Here is a 20,409-nt window from a genome sequence, read left to right on the forward strand (position 1 = left end):
TAATTTGAGTGATTCTCAATTTTGCCTTTCATACATCTGAACCTCAAAACCCAAACATTCACACAAAAATAAAGCAGCTTATAAGACTTTTAATAGATATTCAAAACCTGATAAACTGTCTTGCCATTTTAATCTACATATATTCAAGATATAATGTACAGCAAAGTATAATTGTTCCTGTCTTCAGTGCATTGTCTCAAAATAAAGATTTCTTAATACTTGCCTACTACAAATAAATGGGCATTTTTGGTTCAAGCAAAACCACAAAAACTTACCAAACAATATATATATATATTTTTTAACAAATTGTAAAAAAAAGAAAAAAAAAAAAAAAAAATATATATATTATATATATACATATATATATATATATATGCATAGAGAGAGAGCATTTTAACTAAAAATAAAATACAAAAAAATTTCTCCAAATGACCAGTCAAGTTTGTTTTAAAGAAAAATGGCTTGTTCTTATGGCTTATTCATCTGGCAGTCCGAGGGCCAACAGCACAGGAAGTCCCGCTCCCAGTATGAGAGTGAGGCTCTCTATGACTCCCAGACCCCCCTGCTGGTGGCCCCCAGTTCCTGCATGATGGTGAAGGTGATTGGAGCTCTGCTGCCCTCTGCTGTTGATTTCAGGTAGAACGTGAACTGTAGCCACATACAAGAAAGTCCCGGCTGAGAACAACATGCCAATTCCTGTCGCACTGAGGCGGTTTTGGGAAGAGCTATTAGTCTGCAGAGGAAAATACAAAACAGGAAATAAATGAACAAGTGTGATATATAATGACAGGTTCACAACACAAAAACTAAATTATATTTAGTTATTTTATTTATATTTAATAATATTTAATTATTATATTTGGTCACACTTTATATTAGATGGCCTTAACAACTATGTACTAACATTAAATACATGTATTAATGTAGACTATGTATTTACTGTGTAACTACATGCTGTTCTGCAAAAGATCCACATTTGCTGCTATTGAGGTTGAGGTACGGGTAGGTTTAGGGTTAGGGGTAAAGTTAACAGTGTAACAACAAATGTAATTAAATGCAGGTACTTTAAATGTAATTACAATGCAACACAACATGTATGTACATAATAAGTACATTGTATCAAATGATTAAGTACATAGTGCAATAAACATTGACCAACATTATACATTGACAAAAGTGTAAGTAATCACCATGTTGATTGCTCTGTGAGAGCATTTGTTGCTTGGCAAACTATCTTAAGCCTCAAAGGACAAATAAAGAGAGCTGATGTGTCTCACCACACTCAGTAGGAAATAAGTGCTGATGGCTAACAGCGGCGCAGCAGCAGAAAACGCCAGTAAATGCTTCTGAATCGTCGTCTTCTCCAGACCAGCGTGCATGAGGAAGGAGACCAGACCGAACGCAGCTGGAGCCTGAAGAGACAGAGAGAGAATAAAAATATACTGTATAACTAGGAACAAGTGCTTTCTAATTGCTACAAACCAAACGGTTACAAATTAAACAGGTTCCTCACTTTTTATAGAGCAGGTGGAATATAATATCTTCTTGAAAAAATATACTTTGTACTGTAAATGAGTAACACCACAGACATCATTAAACTTAACATATTTTGAGAGCTATCAGCCCCACCAAATGATTTCAAGGTGCCTGACAATTTGTAAATTCTCAAATCAAATCTCTTTAAAGAGACACAATCTATTGGGTAATGCCATAGATATTAAATATTGAGAAAAAAATGTAAAAGTATTTTATAAAATATATTATGTTTGTTTGTTTCTTAACGCCATGCCAGCTTCGATGGCTATTTTCATGGTGAAAATCAGGTTAAAATAATAAAAGTAAAACTAAATAAGATGTTTAAGATTCATTTTTTCTAAAAACTCAAACTAAACTTGGACTAATTTTGTTAAAAACATTTCAAGAGGGGGGCCTGGGTAGGTCAGCGAGTATTGATGCTGACTACCACCCCTGGAGTCACGAGTTCAAATCCAGGGCATGCTGAGTGACTCCAGCCAGGTCTCCTAAGCAACCAAATTAACCCGGTTGGTAGGGAGGGTCGAGTCACATGGGGTAACCTCCTCGTGGTCGTGATTAGTGGTTCTCGCTCTCAATGGGGCGTGTGGTAAGTTGTGAGTGGATCACGGAGAGTAGCATGAGACTCCACATGCTGTAAGTCACCGCAGTGTCATGCACAACGAGTCACGTGATAAGATACGCCGACTGATGGTCTCAGAAGCGGAGGCAACTGAGACTTGTCCTCCGCCACCCGGAGGTGAGTAACCGGGCCACCACGAGGACCTACTAAGTAGTGAGAATTGGGCATTCCAAACTGGGAGAAAAAATAAACGTTTCAAGGGTGTCAATGGAACAAAAGAGTTTTCTCACAGGAGTAGAAATATTACAATCCAATAAAATATGTTTGATAGACAGTGGGCTCTGACATGATGCACATAAGGGGGATTTTCCTTTGATAGTAAAAATGTGTGTCTGAGTCTTGAGTGGCCTATCCAACATCGTGCATAAGCAACTTGGTCCCACCCGTTATTAAAAGAGAATAAAATTCTGGTCCCAACAGCAGGATTTAATTCATGTAATTTGTTAAGTACTGATCCCATTCTGATTGCCACTTGTTTTGACATATTAATTTATGATTGGTTTCAGATCTGTGGAAGGTATTGAGCACTTTTTGAGTTCTGTAGATAATGTTTCTTTGGCAGCATTATCTGCTTGTTTTCTATTTACAATGGTTTTTCTGCAGAGGTTGCTGCAGGAGGTATAATTTATTCAAAATATGATTTTTTTTATGGTGCTGAGAGGGTCAATATGAAGTTAAGGACGGTCTTGATTTGCTTACATTTACAAAACCAATTAAGTATTTCAGGAACACAGTTCTCAGCTTATTTAGGAAATGTAGCTTACATAAATACATAGCATGCAATTGCCATACACAAAATAAACGTTTTAACGTAAATTTGTTAATTAATCGGAAATAATCTCAATTATAATTTCAAGGGAAATAATTGACAATTATGATTTTTCTCTGTTATTTTGTACAAAAATACAGCCTGCAAAACTGAAATTAATATGATTATATTACTCAAATGTACTCCAAAAGCATGGCTGTTCACTTAGTTTCATAATCTATTGACCTTAAAAGCTTTTTGTCTATTGCCTAGTCTCTAACATGTATTAGAAGACTGTCTAACATTGTTTCTAGATTTCTAGATTGCAAAACATTCTTGATTTTGTATTATATAACTATAAATCAACACAAAGTATGACAGACATTCTGTCCACTTGTCAGCATAAGATTTTATGCTAACTGATAGTGGCACCTGGTGGCCGAGGTTGGTACTATGTGCTAATTGTTAGCTAGCAAGAAACATATGAGATGTTTACTCTTTATAAAAAAAATAAAAGAAATAAAAAGAAAAGAAAAAAAATCAGAGAACAAAAAAAAAAAATTTCTTCACCTTGCAGTTCAGGGTACGATGAATCCGATACAAATCCGATACTGTGCAAGTCATGGTCGTTACAGTCAAGCTCCAAAAATGGCTTAAAAGAACCATTTTCATATGACTCGTGCACTTTAAATAAAGTCTCTTGAAGACATATGATAGCTTTGTGAATCTTTCACATATTTTGTGAATTTTGTGGAGGTCCCCCTTGTGCCACTAAAACAGCGCCAACCCTCCATCTCACAATAGCATTCTGACATGATATTCTTCTCACCACAATTGTACAGAGTGGTTATCTGAGTTACCGTAGACTTTGTCAGTTCAAACCAGTCTGGCCATTCTCCGTTGACCTCTCTCATTAACAAGGCGTTTCCGTCCACAGAACTGCCCATCTGGCACCAACAATCATCCATGCGATAATCTAATCAGCCAATCATGTGGCAGCAGTGCAGTGCTTAAAATCATGCAGATACGGGTCAGGAGCTTCCGTTAATGTTCACATCAACCATCAGAATGGGGAAAAAATATGATCTCAGTGATTTGGACCGTGACATGATTGGTGCCAGATGGGCTGGTTTGAGTATTTCTGTAACTGCTGATCTCCTGGGATTTTCACACACAATAGTCTCTAGAATTTACTCTGAATGGTGCCAAAAACAAAAAACATCCAGTGAACAGCAGTTCTGTGGATAAAACGCCTTGTTGATGAGAGAGGTCAACAGAGAATGTCCAGATTGGTTTGAACTGACAAAGTCTACGGTAACTCAGATAACCGCTCTGTACAATTGTGGTGAGAAGAATATAATCTCTGAATGCTAGTCTGAGATGCGGGTTGGTACTGTTTTGGCAGCAAGAGGGGGACCTACACAATATTAGGCAGGTGGTTTTAATGTTGTGGCTGATCGGTGTATATTCTTTATTCGGATCCCCATTAGCTTCCAGAAGTGGTTGCTAATCTTTCTGGGGTCCACACAAAAATGATACAGTAAAAATGACATACATACAATGCAAAACATAAAAATAAATCTCTGTAGTCAAATCACCACATTACGGTGAACATATGGTGAACATTATATTAGGCTGCACATGAAATATGGAACAGAATTAAAGAAATCACCAAACATAATAACAACAATAATGAAATGAAAACTAAAAGAAATCTGAAAAGCACATAAATGGACCTATGCACATTTAAGCATATTTTTACATAATGTTTTGAACAAATATGTACTTTTACTTTGTCTTATATTGATGTGAAGAATATTCCAGGCAGCTGAACCTCGATACAAACAGTTCACTTCATTGAGTTTGTTTGTGGACATGGTAAAAGAAGTTGAGCCCTGCTCACTTGATGAGTCTTATACTTGTAACCACAACCCAAAAAGAAATATGGTATGTGATACCTGATGACTTTATAAAAGTATACCATGATTCTTAGATCCAACTTAGCCTGCACAGAGAGCCATGTTAATTTTCTGTGCTTTTCACAAATATTGGTATTAAAAGGACAATGAAGCACTAGTCTTGCTGCTCTATTCTGTACAATTTGAAGTTTAAGATATTTCTCAGATGCACTTGACCACAGGATTTGGCAGTACTCAAGGTGTGATAAAACTAGTGACTGCACCACTACCTTTAAAACAGAAGATGAAACAAACGGAAAGCACTTCGCCTTTTTTCCATCATGTTTACAATGTGATCTATATGATTAGACCAAGACAACAAATGATCATGTTTCACCCCTAGTAATTTAACTTTTGTAACCTGTTCCACTGGTATCCCATCAACAGATAAATTCAAATCAGTAGCCTTGATGAGGATATTCCTGTTACCAAAGACAATACATTTAGTTTTTGCTATATTCAGTATTAGTTTATTGGTTCCAACCCAGTTTGTAATTGTTTGCAACTCAACACTTAGATTGCTTTGAAGCTCGGCTGACCTTGTTACTTGCAGAGAACATTGTGGAATCATCTTGACATTTACAATAGCATTACAAGCTAATTGTACATCATTGCAGTGCATACTAGATCTTAAATTATCCACTTTATTGACAAAGAAGTTGTTAAAATAATTAGCTATATCCAGTGGTTTAGTGATAAACTGTCAATCCCTTTCCACGTACTTTTGAACATTGTTTGACTTTCTACACATGATTCCATTTTTTTTTTTTTTGCTATTACTAGCTGCACATCCTACACACTCTCACGGCGAAATCGTAAGGATTCGTACGACTTTTCTAAATTTGGCTAATTCGTATTATATTGTACGACTTTCACTACAGCCAATGACATCGCTGGACATCGTTTCCATCTAATATGCGACAATGACTTGCTTCTGTCACACACAACAGCTTCCTATCATGTTTACATACTCTACTGATCGGTTAGGTTTAGATAAGGGGTTTGGGTTAAGACATAATATTAATAAGCATATCCTTAACGCCCCATGAGCGGAACGCATGCTTACTTCAGCATTTGACATCCGGGCATTTGCACGTGATGAAATCGTAAAAATGTAAATGAAAGAACTTGAAGGAACTCATACAAAATAGCCAACTCGTAAAATATGTATGAATTTTCATGAGAATGGGTTGGCGCAGCTTATGTTTTGCTTAAAATATTCCCTCTTTTTAATGTAGTTTAATTTTGTAACCTTATTCTTTGACTTACAATAGAACTGTTTATCCAGATTTTTGTGCAACTTCCTTTGCATTGTCTCTTTGAAGCATTAATAATCTCAGCTCAGCATCGAGCCAGGAAGCATGTGTCCTAATATGTCCATAAAAGATTTTAGGGCAATGTCTGCATCATCTTCCTAACATACTCCAGACCATTGCACACTCTGCACTTCATTGACAAATAAGTCTTCATTAAACCTTTTGTTCCTGACTTGTTCCTGGCATTTTTGACTTTTTAGTTAAAGCACTCAAATTATGGTCATTGCAACTAATACTGCCTTAGAGCACAGCTCCTGGACGTTGGTAAATATATCAATACAAGTGGAAGTATTAACACCACTGACCGCCATTGACATTTTTGTTGGTTGGGTAGTCATTTGAGTAAGATTACAAGCATCAGACATAGAACAAAAATTTGTAACCATATAGCTTCAATGTTATTCTTCATAAGATCTTTCTGTAAAAGCGTCCCAAAATGTTCCTGAATATAAAAAGCAACTCCACCTCCATACTTGTCCCTATCTTTTCTGTACAATATATATCCAATAACAGTGAGCTTAGAATTACTAATGGTTGAATCCAGATGGGTTTCTGACAATGCTAGAACACAAATACTATCTACAGTACATATTCTTATGAATTGTATTTCTAAGACTACATATGTTTACATGAGCAATAGTTAAACCTTTTCTTGGTAAACTTGTCAAAAGAGATGATATAGTGTTGACCTGGCTCATAAAAAACAGTAAGCACAATTTTAAAAGACAAAATAGATATTAGAAGCAATAAAAACAGTTAAACCAGAGTTCATAATGTCCATCTAGTTAGATGTTTGCGTATCTCCATTCCCGTGCATGATAACTAATTTGTCATACTTTAAGATGGCTTTATCACCCCTGTCCTGGGCAGCTCTTAATTTTGCCAACAGCTCCCTCCTCCTCAACAGCAAAGCTTCAGAAAAATTTTCATTGATATAAATGATAATAAATGTATATCCTCCTGAAACCCGAGCGTGACTGCTGTGTGCATTTTCCATTTTCCTTTTTGATTTGTAACTAGTAGCCCCTTAACATGCAAAAAACAAAACAAAACAAAAAAGCAGTCTAGAGCAAATAGTTTTTCTAAAATTGATGTCCACATATGTGGACAGCGGGACAAAGTTGTGAAATAATACCAAACTATAGATATGGTTATTCATGTTTGTGAAACGTTACAGACATTATATCAGAAATGAGCATAAATAATTCTGATTTAAAGTAATGACTAGCATCATCCAATCACTCACAACCATGTTTAAAAAAAATTTTGCATAAAAAAAATCTGAATCTATGATTACCATTGTACTGATCACTATTGTCCCATGTCTGCCAAACATGTTGAGAGGTTCAAACATCATCTGCAGCCTGAAACTGAACTTTTGGTCGGATTTTAGGATTGAATGCACTTAGCTGCATTGAGAGCTATAGAATGCTCCCTTGCTCCCTATTTAGTGAATGACTAAACCTCCAATGTGCTGTGCACTGCTCTCAGAACAGTTTGAAATGCACCGTATTTTCATCCTAACTCCATAGAAAGCCTCTGAAAGCAACATTTTTCAGCTTTTGGATGAACCCATTTATTCTCAACGTGAAAATACACAGTGAATATAGGAATGCATTAACTAACGATAATGAATAGAATCGTATTGCACAGTGATAAAATAAAATATAACAAAATTAATATTAAAATGAAGCAAAATGACCCACAGATGTGTTAATGTTGAAAGTTATTAACTGACATGTTTTTTCAACTTTTGAAAGAATAATGTCCCAAAATCCAAGTATGTGGACATCATGTTTATCACTGCACTAGTGACGCTACACTTTACACCCAAACAGGATTCAATTAAAAAACTTACCAGAGGCACTTTTGTTGGCTCTGCGCCCGTAGAAGAGCTTCACGGAAATCGACGCCATGCAGTTGTGTCATGTGACTCATGGGGTCGCATGAGGATGTATATATTGTATTAATGAACGCGGAATTGTTTGGACATGCTTTGCAACATTCATCAAGCATGAGCCAGCAGTGGTAGTACAGATCAGTATTAAAGGAGTGATATTGAAGAAGTCTAACCTTGTGCAAAATGACAGCGAAGAACACGATGACCTGAACAGTCACCTGTGATGATGCTGCGGCTGCACCCAGAGCGACACCATCAGCTGAAGAGACAGAGAGAGACAATGTGCATTAAACAAGCTCCACACAAACACATATTCAACTGTGGGAATCAATAACTGTTCAAAATGCAAAAAAAAAAAAAAAAAAAAAAAAGCAACCAAAGCTGCATTTATGATTTCTACCATTACAGGAATAGTTCACAGGAAAATCAAAAATCTATCATCATTTTCTCATCCTCATGTTGTTCTAAACCCATATGAATTTCCTCTTCCATGTAACACATAGACTGAAACTTAAGGGTGTTTTCACGCCTGGCCTGTTTGGAGCATTTGCATCTGAACTTGGTGCGTTTTCTACCTTAGTTTGGTTTGTTTAGGCATATGAACACGGCAATCACACTCAGATCAACACCAAAACAATCGGTCCAATTGCAAATGAACTCTGGACAGGTTTGCTTTTAGTGAGAATGCAATCTGACCAAACTGACCAACGAAACCAAACAATATGCCTTTAGAAACCATGATCATACCTGATGGATCGGCGGAGAAGATTTATAAATCAAAACGTGGGTATAGTTTTTGGCAACTATATTAAATATTATTGCACGTTTAAAATAGTTGTTGTTTAGTAATTCCTGAGGTTATTTTAGTATGATCGCTTCTCTCTTTTGGAAAGGGGCAGAACACAGGTAGGATGGCGTCAGCAAATTTTTGACAGATAAAAATTATCTTTGCATGGCTTCACTCTTTCTGCTTTGAATGTGTGTGTTTGTGTCTGCATGAGAGAGAGAGAGAACAGGCACTTTTCAATGTAGAAATAATGCAAAAGGAATTAATGACGGATTAAAACAATGGTAACACTTTACAATAAGGTTCCATTCATTACAATTTTTCACAGCATTTATTAGGGGTTCAAGCACGAAGTGCTGAAACCCTATTGTATTTGTCAGGATTGTTATTTTTCTGCTCTAAAACTGATTGTGCAGACCAAACCGGGGGAATGGTAGTACCCCGCATGGAATCCACCTGATTGGCCAGTAGGTGGCGCTATAGTGAGCAAAACAACATTATGGCAACGTTATGACATTTTGGGTCATAACTTATGAACTGTAAGGGCTAGAAACAAAATAATTTTTTTCCTGTAATTCCTTGGATTATGGACTAAACTGGATTTCCTGCTATTTCGGATTGTTTGCAAAAACAATTTGAACTTGTTCTAGGTGATTTGTCCGATCGGAACCAAACCAGTGCAGAAAGATTCTCTGGAGTCCCAATATTAATAATAATTAAAAAAAAAAAAAGTTTTAACTTTCGATTCATCGTAGCAAATGTATGCCAAAACGTACATAGTGTGGGTGGCCACTTTTACGAAAACTATTTTAACTCTTGAACGGAATGATATATTATCTCCAAATTTGGTACACTTATGTATGGGGTCATTTTGAGGACACACACAAAAAATTGCCTCTTCGTGGCGCTATAATAATTAAAAACCTAAAAATGGCTCTAACTAAGGAACCAATGGTCCAATCAACCTGTAATTATGCATGCAGGGTCTTTGTCCAAGGTGCCATGAAGTTCCATTAGGATAGTTGCATATCTCGAAAAACATGGCCGACATCAACTTTCAGCAGCTTTTGGACAAGGTTAACAAAAGCCGGAACAAAACACGGTGGGCATATTTGACTCTTGGCCCTAGAGGTCTGTGCAAAATAAAATTAAAATAAAAAATGGCCACCGGTTGGCGCTATCACATTTTACATCAAACGTGTGTCTGCACACACAGACACACGTTTGACACATCATATTATAGATCTCCAATTTCTGAACAACTTTGCCTCAAGGACCACTGGTGTCAATCAAACAGTTTAAGATATTTAAGATTATTTAAAGAAAAAAAACAAAATTTACTTTTGCGAACTAGTCCTAGGATTTTTACGTGAGATCAGCAAAACCTGTATAGGAAGAATCTTTGGACAGCTTAGATCAATAATAATCAAAAAAATAGTTGAACATTTTATTTGGCATGACTATAACAGGATAATTTAAACATATGGGTGTGGCCTAGATTGCGTAAAAGCCAATAAGTCCTACACGAAAAGTCCTATATGCGAGATAGCATTTTGAAGCATGTAAAATTTGGTGGAGATCAGACAATAGGTGGCGCTATAACAGTTATGAATGTTTTTGCTATTGTGTTTTACGTGCATGTGAATGGTTGTGTATTCTGCAATGTTTCACACAGACACACGTTATTCATATCATATGACAGATCTCCTCATTCTGAACAACGTTGCCTCAAGAACCATAGGTGTCAATCAAATTGTTCGTTTGTTCGTATATTGATGTATGAGCTAAATTCTGGAACAGTGCACAAACAGTCTGACCAATGAGGGGACAGTCTGCTCACATGTGACTTATATTAACACAGTTTTGGTCCGTTTTGAAATGTTGCCTTTGAATAATTTTTTTTTTTTAACTTTCCATTTATTTATTTATTTTTCTCCCCCCAAACCCTCATTTTTGTTTGCTTTTTTCTCTTTATTTATCATCATTCCCTTATTCTTATTCTTATTTGTACTTTTACCTTTGTTCCCCCCAACTCCCGCTGTGTTATTCTTTTCCCTTTTTTTCCAAACACTGAGATAATGATGATGATAACCTCTTTTATATAAAAATTAAGAATAATAAGAATTCCTTGCTCTCTTCCCTTTCCCACTTTTAATGATATCTTTCAAGCTCATGTCTTATACACACCTTTTATTTATTTATTTTTTGTTATTTGTTTATTTATTTGTTCTCTTATTTTTCTCTTTTAACCCCTTTCTGTGGGTATCAGATCAATCAACCAAATATGACATTTGTGCACAGGACACAAAAAGACAATAACTAATATATTCAGGCATAATAATTTGTATCTTATATCTTTATATTTTTATTTTTGGTTTATGTTTGTTTCTTGACTGTTTTTTCCCCTTTCACTTCCGTAATGTGTTTTAGAAAATAATATTGTATATGATTCTTGTTACATGTTACAATGAAAAAAAAATTAAATGAAAAAAATGTTGCCTTATGAAAGTAAACCGAACCAAGAAGAAAATGCAACATTGTAACAATTTTAGCCCCTGTTTCGGAACAAATCAAATGAGCAACAGGTCTGAAAACGCCCTAAGACTACAGTAAATGAAAACAGAATTTTCATTTTTTTTTTTTTATATTGTTGGCCTCTTAGTAACACTACCTTTTAAAATATCTAAACTAAAACATGAAAAAGCCCAGAGACACAACACTAGCCATAAAAAACGTCAAACCGATGAGACACAATGACTTAAGTCTGTTTTTAGTGCCAGATTGTGTCCCTTTTCATGTCACTAGACAACAGACACTGTGATTAACACAACAGCAGCTTATTATTATGCTGGATAACAAGCCCATTGTTCACTGACTTGAATCATCAAACTAATGAAATCTGTTTCATTTGGGCATTCTGGGAAGTACACAGTGTGTTAGTAACATAACAGAGGAAGTGAGGACTCGTTACCTGCAGCATGAATAAGGAGACCCAGTGTGGCGGTAACACTGCTTCTATTGGACATGCGCGCTCGGGATTCTAGAGAATAAAACAAACAGTAATGTTCTCATGAGAGCTTCTGACAGTGTTTCACACCAAACATAATGGTATCTGTCTGGATGTGGTTTTGATGGAGTTCCAAGTTAACAGAAGAAATAGTAATCCACTACAAAGTATTCATTCTCTAAAATTGTAATCAGATTACTTCATGGGAACATCAATCATGTTACTTATTACTTTACTTTTAGGTTACTTTCTAAAACAGTAAGAACTCCCCAATTTGGAATGCCCAATTCCCAATGTGCTCTAAGTCCTCGTGGTGGCGTAGTGACTCGCCTCAATCCGGGTGGCGGAGGACGAATCCCAGCTGCCTCCGTGTCTGAAACTGTCAATCCGCGCATCTTAACACGTGGCTTGTTGAGCGCATTACCGTGGAGATGTAGCGCGTGTGGAGGCTTCACGCTATTCTCCGTGGCGTCCACGCACAACTCACCACGCACCCACCGAGAGCAAACCACATTATAGCGACCATGAGGAGGTTACCCCATGTGACTCTACCCTCCCTAGCAACCGGGCCAATTTGGTTGCATAGGAGACCTGGCTGGAGTCACTCAGCACACCCTGGATTCAAACTCGCGACTCCAGGGGTGGTAGTCAGCGTCTTTACTCACTGAGCTACCCAGACCCCCTCTAAAACACTTTTAAAGGAAAATTCAAAATAATGTCTATATTTCCTACTTGTTCATTATAAATGTCCCTTCATCGGTCACAGAAACACAAACAGATGTACGTATGAAAATAATTCATGTTTTAAATGCATTCTACATAAATATTTTTTTAAATGTGTAACCCAAGTCATGTATGTAAAAGTATAAGTAAAAGTAACTGACTAGGAGAATTAAAATTGTAATGTATTACACTACTTTTTCCCTAAAAAAAAGCAATTAAATTACAGTAACTTCTTACTTTGTAATCAGATTGCACCCAATACTGGTTATAGGTAATGATTGCATTCGGAAATAGCATACTACTTGTACTGTTTTGTAGTATGCAGTATACAGTATATACTTATATTGCACAGTATGCATTTTATTTTTTTTTGCACATTTTTTTACATTTCCAGTGTGATGAAAGAACCAGAAACAATTTCAACTGCAATTTTTAGCATTTAATATTTGATTGGAAAGTCATTTGTACAGACACTTGAGCTGTCAATCGATTAAAACTTTTTAATCAAATTAATTACGACAAGCTAATTAAGTGAATTAATTGCAATTAATTTCATATATACTATATTGCCAAAAGTATTCGCTCATCTGCCTTTAGACGCATATGAACTTAAGTGACATCCCATTCTTAATCCATAGGGTTTAATATGACGTCGGCCCACCCTTTGCAGCTATAACAGCTTCAACTCTTCTGGGAAGGCTTTCCACAAGGTTTAGGAGTGTGTTTATGGGAATTTGACCATTCTTCCAGAAGCGCATTTGTGAGGTCAGACACTGATGTTGGACGAGAAGGCCTGGCTCGCAGTCTTCACTCTAATTCATCCCAAAGGTGCTCTATCGGGTTGAGGTCAGGACTCTGTGCAGGCCAGTCAAGTTCTTCCACACCAAACTCGCTCATCCATGTCTTTATGGACCTTGCTTTATGCACTGGTGCGCAGTCATGTTGGAACAGGAAGGGGCCATCCCCAAACTGTTCCCACAAAGTCGGGAGCATGGAATTGTCCAAAATCTCTTGGTACGCTGAAGCATTCAGAGTTCCTTTCACTGGAACTAAGGGGCCAAGCCCAGCTCCTGAAAAACAACCCCACACCATAATCCCTCCTCCACCAAACTTCACAGTTGGCACAATGCAGTCAGACAAGTACCGTTCTCCTGGCAATCGCCAAACCCAGACTCGTCCATCAGATTGCCAGATGGAGAAGCGTGATTCGTCACTCCAGAGAACTCGTCTCCACTGCTCTAGAGTCCAGTGGCAGCGTGCTTTACACCACTGCATCCGACGCTTTGCATTGCACTTGGTGATGTATGGCTTGGATGCAGCTGCTCGGCCATGGAAACCCATTCCATGAAGCTCTCTACGCACTGTTCTTGAGCTAATCTGAAGGCCACATGAACTTTGGAGGTCTGTAGCGATTGACTCTGCAGAAAGTTGGCGACCTCCGCGCACTATGCGCCTCAGCATCCGCTGACCCCGCTCTGTCATTTTACGTGGCCTACCACTTTGTGGCTGAGTTGCTGTCATTCCCAATCGCTTCCACTTTGTTATAATACCACTGACAGTTGACTGTGGAATATTTAGTAGCGAGGAAATTTCATGACTGGACTTGTTGCACAGGTGGCATCCTATGACAGTACCATGCTGGAATTCACTGAGCTCCTGAGAGCGGCCCATTCTTTCACAAATGTTTGTAGAAGCAGTCTGCATGCCTAGGTGCTTCATTTTATACACCTGTGGCCATGGAAGCGATTGGAACACCTGAATTCAATTATTTGGATGGGTGAGCGAATACTTTTGGCAATATAGTGTATAAATGTATAATATAAAAATATATACTGTAATATAAACATATTTTAATAAATATTTGTATAAAAATATAACAAGTTATATTTAAATAATAATAAATATAATATGAATTATAAAAATAATAATTCCGATAATTAAAAAGCATTAAATTATTGTAGCAGACAAGTAAAGCATTGATAAGACAATACAAAAAGTGGCTTTAGAAAGCAATATATTGTTTATTTCCACATTATTGAACATAAGCCTATCATTGACCTTCAGTCCACAGCAATTCGTTTAAATTTGCCAATCTGTCTGAGATCGATTTATTAAAAGGGCTTTTCTAAGGGCGGGTCAATGAACACGTGTCAGATGGATGCTTTTGGAGCGTCTCACTTTGGTTGCGTTGTGTCATAAACAAATACAGCATTTTTAGGTCGCTGTATCCAGCTAAACGTAGTTTGAAGCTTTCCACTGTTTAAAAACGTTTATCGTTGCATAATGCATACTGTTACATCTACTATTTATAGTAAACAGTAGATATACAGTGCATACTGTGCAGTATTCACCAAGTAGAAATTAGTTACAGAATTTTACACAAAACAACTGGATCACACTCGCTGAATTAAACATGCACCATAGAGAGAGTTTGAAATGTTTACTGTGGCATACTGCATACGGTTTCACATACTATATTAATAATTTATTTATTCTAGTATTTATTCTATTCCGAACACAGCCCATGTCTGACAGAAGTGACTGGCTAAATATGAAATTGTGTTTGTAATGATGAAAAGCACTAGTTTACCATGTATGGAGCAGTAGTTGGCGATCTGATCCACCACAAACATGAGTGTAAAACCCAAGACCAGAGAGACACCGATTAAGAAATGAGGATGCATATTTTTCTCTGTCGCCGGAAAAAGAGTTGAATTCAGTTCAGAGTTATTCTGACTCTCTCTTATGGTAGAGCAATACCAGTCTAGAAGAGAACAAGAAACATGTTTATTGGCAAACATAATCAATCATGCAATTAAACTATTTTCATATAAAAAGCAGTCTTGTCTGTTGGCAGATGCATTTAAGAGTTTGTTAAAAAAGGGCCGCATAAAACGTTTTTCATATGTGGTTGAAAATTTTTGGCACACAAAATAACATTATAAGTGGACCAGGGTCAGAAATTAATGGAGGCTCTGAGAAAAAATGCCCCTAAAATTTAAAATATGGAGGCAACGAGCCCCCGTTCCCATGATTATTATTAATAACATCTCATATAGTTGTCTAAATGTAATTCTAGGCTTAATTACAAATGCATACATCGCAAAATTCATTTGAACGATTCAATATGGATTCCTAAAAAAATCTATGCTGTTTTCAGTAAACAAGTGAAACTATATCAATATTGAATCACATTAAAATTGGGAAATCAGTTCCAACAGCCAGCCCTACAAATTGTTGGTAACAGCTTACAGTATCTCATTATTCAGACTGAGTTGATTAAATGGAAGTATTTGACATAAAACATGTAATTTTAGAAGGTTAGATTTTTTTTTAATATAAAAGTAAAAAATGACAATCAATTCCAGGGGGCAAATATGCAAAAGTACAACAAAAAAAAAAAAAGAAAAAGTGTGACACTGCATTATATATTTGACGAAAAGCACAAAATGCATCTATTTCACACAAAAAAAATAATTCTTTTTAAAAAATAATGTATTGTCCCTATACAAATAATGATAATAATAATAAAAATAAAATAATAATAATATTATTGGGGGGCCTGGGTAGCTCTGTATTGTATCTGTAGCGAGTATTGACGCTGACTATCACCCCTGGAGTCGCGAGTTTGAATCCATGGCGTGCCGAGTGACTCCAGCCAGGTCTCCTAAGCAACCAAATTGGCCTGGTTGCTAAGGAGGGTAGAGTCACATGGGGTAACCTCCTCGTGGTCACGATTAGTGGTTCTCGCTCTCAATGGGGCGCGTGGTAAGTTGTGTGTGGATCGCGGAAAATAGCATGAGCCTCCACATGCTGTGAGTCTCCGCGGTGTCATGCACAGCGAACCACGTGATAGGATGCGCGGATTGACTGTCTCAGAAGCGGAGGCAACTGAGATTGAGGTGAGTAACCGCGCCACCATGAGGACCTACTAAGTAGTGGGAATTGGGCATTCCAAATGGGGAGAAAAGGGGAGAAAAATATAAAATAAAAATAATAATATAAAAAATGTGTGTGTATGTGTATATGTGTGTGTGTGTGTGTGTGTGTGTATATATATATATATATATATATATATATATAAAGCTTATACATTTTTATATTTAAGCTTTAGCCACTAATACTGTAGTATTTCTTTTGCCTTTGAATAAAATGAGTGTTTGTTAAAGTCAATGAATGAAACAGGAAGAGTCTTACCTTTCCACGACTCCTGCACTAACTCCACCCCCTCTGGGATGATGATTGACAGAGCAGTGCCACACAGAAGCCCCGCCCCCAGCACAGTAATCAGCTGCAGTTTCTGCTGTTAGGATGAAGAGAAAATTTTCTTTCACAATGCCTAAATACACAAAAGTTTCTGCCTTAGCTGTTTATAATCAAGTATAATTTACTTAGAGACATGGACCTTGAAATTCAATTTAATATAAACATGACTTACAAAATGACATCAACAAAAAGGTACCATGGTACTATCATACTTTTTTGGACATATCCTATGGAAATACCATAAGTAGCTTCGAGTACTATGTAAATACCATGGTAGATGAATATGGTGATCATTTAAATCCATGCTATACATCAAAGCATCATTATCTGACACCATTACTATACCCCCACAGTACTAGTTTTGTATGTTGATAATCCTGACTCTATAGAGTTCAATTCTGCTTGCTATAGAATTTACAGGTCTACAAACATAAATACAACATGCAAAAGTTAAAAGTAAAAACAGCAACGTGATTGAACTGACATTATGCTGTAGAGTACTGAATAGCACTGAAATAATGGAAATATAAAGTTAAGAGCTCTATAAATATTATAAACACATATTTAACATGCATTTACACAATCTTAACCCTCTTACCTCTGATAAATTGATTAATAAAGGAATTATTCCGAGCACGAAACATCCCACAAACATTGCCAGAGAAATGAGAATTAAAGCCAAAGCTCCGTCCATGACTTCTGTTGTTGTTGTTGTTCAAAGTCTTCAAACAAATTCAGGCTACATCACATGTAACAAACACCACGTGTGTCACAAATATCCTCTTTGAAAACTCAATGAAAGCCAAAGTGAAGTTCTTCACCCTGCACCACAATCCTAAAACCACCCCTAGAGTCTGGCGACTGGAATTGCATGATGCTAAATGCTCCGAGGACAGTCCGATTCATTTAGCGAATCGGTTCGTTCGGACGGTCCACTTTAGTGAACCGATTCAGAACTGCGTCATCACCAGTGTTGGGTAAGTTACTCTAAAAAAGTACTTAATTACTAACTACAAATTACATCTTCTACAGTGTAATTAGATCACTGTACTAATTACTCTGTCTGAAAAGTAACTGCATTACTTATTACTAATTACTTTCTAAAACACTTATCAACCTCGACCAGATGAACAATACAAAGATAGACATGAAAATGTTCTTTTAATTCTTTCAAATAAATCATATAAAATCAAATACATTATTCATGAACTGGCCAAAGAATTTAAGGGGGTGGCGTTAAATTAGAAAACATTTATTTTAACATTAGACGTTAAATTTAGATTTTAAATTCACTATTGTTTTATATAGTCTATACAGTATTTAATGCAATTACATCAGAAGTAACTGTAATTAAATTACTGAAAAATTAAGAGTAATCCCTTTACTTTTTTCAATGAAAAAGTAATTTAATTACATTGATTAATAACTTAGTAATGCATTACACCCAACACTAGTCATCACTCAATAGGCTCGTTTGAGACGAGTACGTTTTGCGCTGAACTGATCACCGGTGATCAGCGGCAGGTGCATGCCGGTTAGAAATCTGTCCGACTTCCTGTGATGGTGACGTATGCGCACTCAACAAGCCACATGATAAGATGCGCGGACTGACGGTCTCAGATGTGGAGGCAGCTGAGATTCATCCCCCGCCACCTGGAATGAGGCGAGTCATTACGCCACCATGAGGCCTTAGAGCGCATTGGAAATTGGGCATTCCAATTCCCTTATTTGGGCATTACAATGTGATTGGAATTTACAGTGCACGATAACCGCGATTAGACGGTTATTTAATAATCGCGACAGGCCTAAATACCATGTTTTATCTGTCTAAATTATATGTAAATATTCCCAACACTCTGACAGTGCGATCTCTGAATATATTTAAATTATATCCACTTTATCAGCAACAGCGCATGAACGTGAATCCCGCGATATCTGCCTTTGATTTCGTAGCGGATGGTCCAATACAAGAAGTGACAACTGTCCGACTCGACATCTCTTATTTCACTCCCAACTGCAGCCGTCTATTCTCGTCTACTTTCAAGTCCAGGCGTTTGGCATCTCAAACGAGCCTATATCTCCAAAGACCAAGCGCGGCGATTTTACGTTTGAGTTTTGCACAAATGTTCTGCTTTAAAATGATATTTTGGTGAATTTTGAGAACATTTTTAATTATTATAATATTATTATAAATGATATTAGTAGATATTCTCAATATTCACAGTTTTATTACAGACAAGCAGTCATTTCTTACAGTCGCGTGATACACAATTGCTTTGGAAATCGGTTCGTCCGAATCATTAAAAGGAGTCGATTCAAAAGAACGGTTCATTCGCGAATCGGACATCATTGCAGATAAAGCTGAAATGAGCTGATGACTGCCTGCTATTGATTTTTTTTTTCTCTCTTCTCTGGAGACATATCACAAGACTCCACCATAAGACTGAGAAAGGTCAAGATTATGTTCACTCTTTCAAGGCAGGGAGAGAAGAGCGCTGCCATAAAATGACACCATGACTCTTTATAAAAGATTAACAAAGTTTGAAGCCTCTATGGACAACATTATGAAAAAAAAAAAAAAAAAAACAATTTGAAAAAAATAAATTAAATAAATACTAATATATATATATATATATATATATATATATATATATATATATATATATATATATATATATATATAATTTTAAATACATACCCAAACTTAAAAAAATATATAAATATATAACTTCATTTTAACAATATAAACAAATACAAGTAAAAATAAATAACATGCATAATTATATAATATAATACAATTTATATTATAAGAGTATTATATATTACATTATTATTAAATCAATCATTTTTAACAATACATACCCCCCAAAAAAGTATGTTTTTTTTGTGATATATAACCTTTCATTTATCACACATTTATATTACAATATTTATACATGATAATGGACCTTAAAAACATGTTTAATGAAAACTCAGTATTTTCAGCTATGCTCAGTCACTGATATATGAGTCATATTTTGTTAATTGTTTCATTAGGTTTATCAATATGAAAAGTTATTAAATTAATTTAAAAAAAATGACATTTGGCTTGAAATACAACAGAACTTCACTTCATAATTGAGCCATTTTTATCTAGTAGAACAAATATATCAATACTGATGTGTCTAATGCACTTAATATTTATTTCATGATGGTCCATTGTCATTTCTTAAACTATTAGGAAGCCAAAATGTTTAATTATTACACATTATATGTATTTTAATGATCAAAAGCACACTATGGAATCAATTTTTTTTTTTTTTTTACTTTTGATATTTAAATACTTCAAAATATGCTGATCATGTTGACCTTCAACAATATGCCTAAAAATCAAGCATTATCAAGTAAAAAAAAAAAAACTTGAGCAATCAAAATATTCAAATTTTATCAGTGAAAATAAACAAAAAATGAATGCAACACACATGACCTCACAAAAGCAAAAAATAGTTTTTAAAACAGTCAGTTTTCTTTCTTTGTATTATTAATAAATGACCTGAGCCCATAGAGCCA

The 20,409-nt window shown here is 36.0% G+C and overlaps 1 protein-coding gene across 1 annotated transcript; it reads right to left on the reverse strand.

Annotated features, from left to right (window-relative positions):
* Nucleotides 1–127: 127 nt before the first annotated feature.
* LOC127411976 (zinc transporter ZIP9-like) lies at nucleotides 128–17,554 on the reverse strand. The gene is made up of 7 exons (XM_051647977.1): nucleotides 17,459–17,554; nucleotides 16,792–16,897; nucleotides 15,185–15,358; nucleotides 11,836–11,904; nucleotides 8,251–8,336; nucleotides 1,278–1,412; nucleotides 128–733 (listed from the first exon to the last, which is right to left on the reverse strand). Exons 1-7 carry the CDS (start codon nucleotides 17,552–17,554, stop codon nucleotides 476–478), a joined length of 924 nt encoding a protein of 307 aa, XP_051503937.1. The 3' UTR covers nucleotides 128–475.
* Between the last annotated feature and the right edge of the window lie 2,855 nt (nucleotides 17,555–20,409).

Source organism: Myxocyprinus asiaticus, chromosome 21, assembly GCF_019703515.2.
Source record: "Myxocyprinus asiaticus isolate MX2 ecotype Aquarium Trade chromosome 21, UBuf_Myxa_2, whole genome shotgun sequence".
Lineage (NCBI taxonomy): Eukaryota > Metazoa > Chordata > Actinopteri > Cypriniformes > Catostomidae > Myxocyprinus > Myxocyprinus asiaticus.

Coding starts and splice junctions, on each gene's coding strand:
- LOC127411976 (XM_051647977.1), bottom strand. CDS start 17,554: ATGGACGGAGCTTTGGCTTTAATTCTCATTTCTCTGGCAATGTTTGTG. Junction 16,898..17,458: donor TATTAATCAATTTATCAGAG/GTAAGAGGGTTA, acceptor TCATCCTAACAG/CAGAAACTGCAGCTGATTAC. Junction 15,359..16,791: donor AGTGCAGGAGTCGTGGAAAG/GTAAGACTCTTC, acceptor GTTCTCTTCTAG/ACTGGTATTGCTCTACCATA.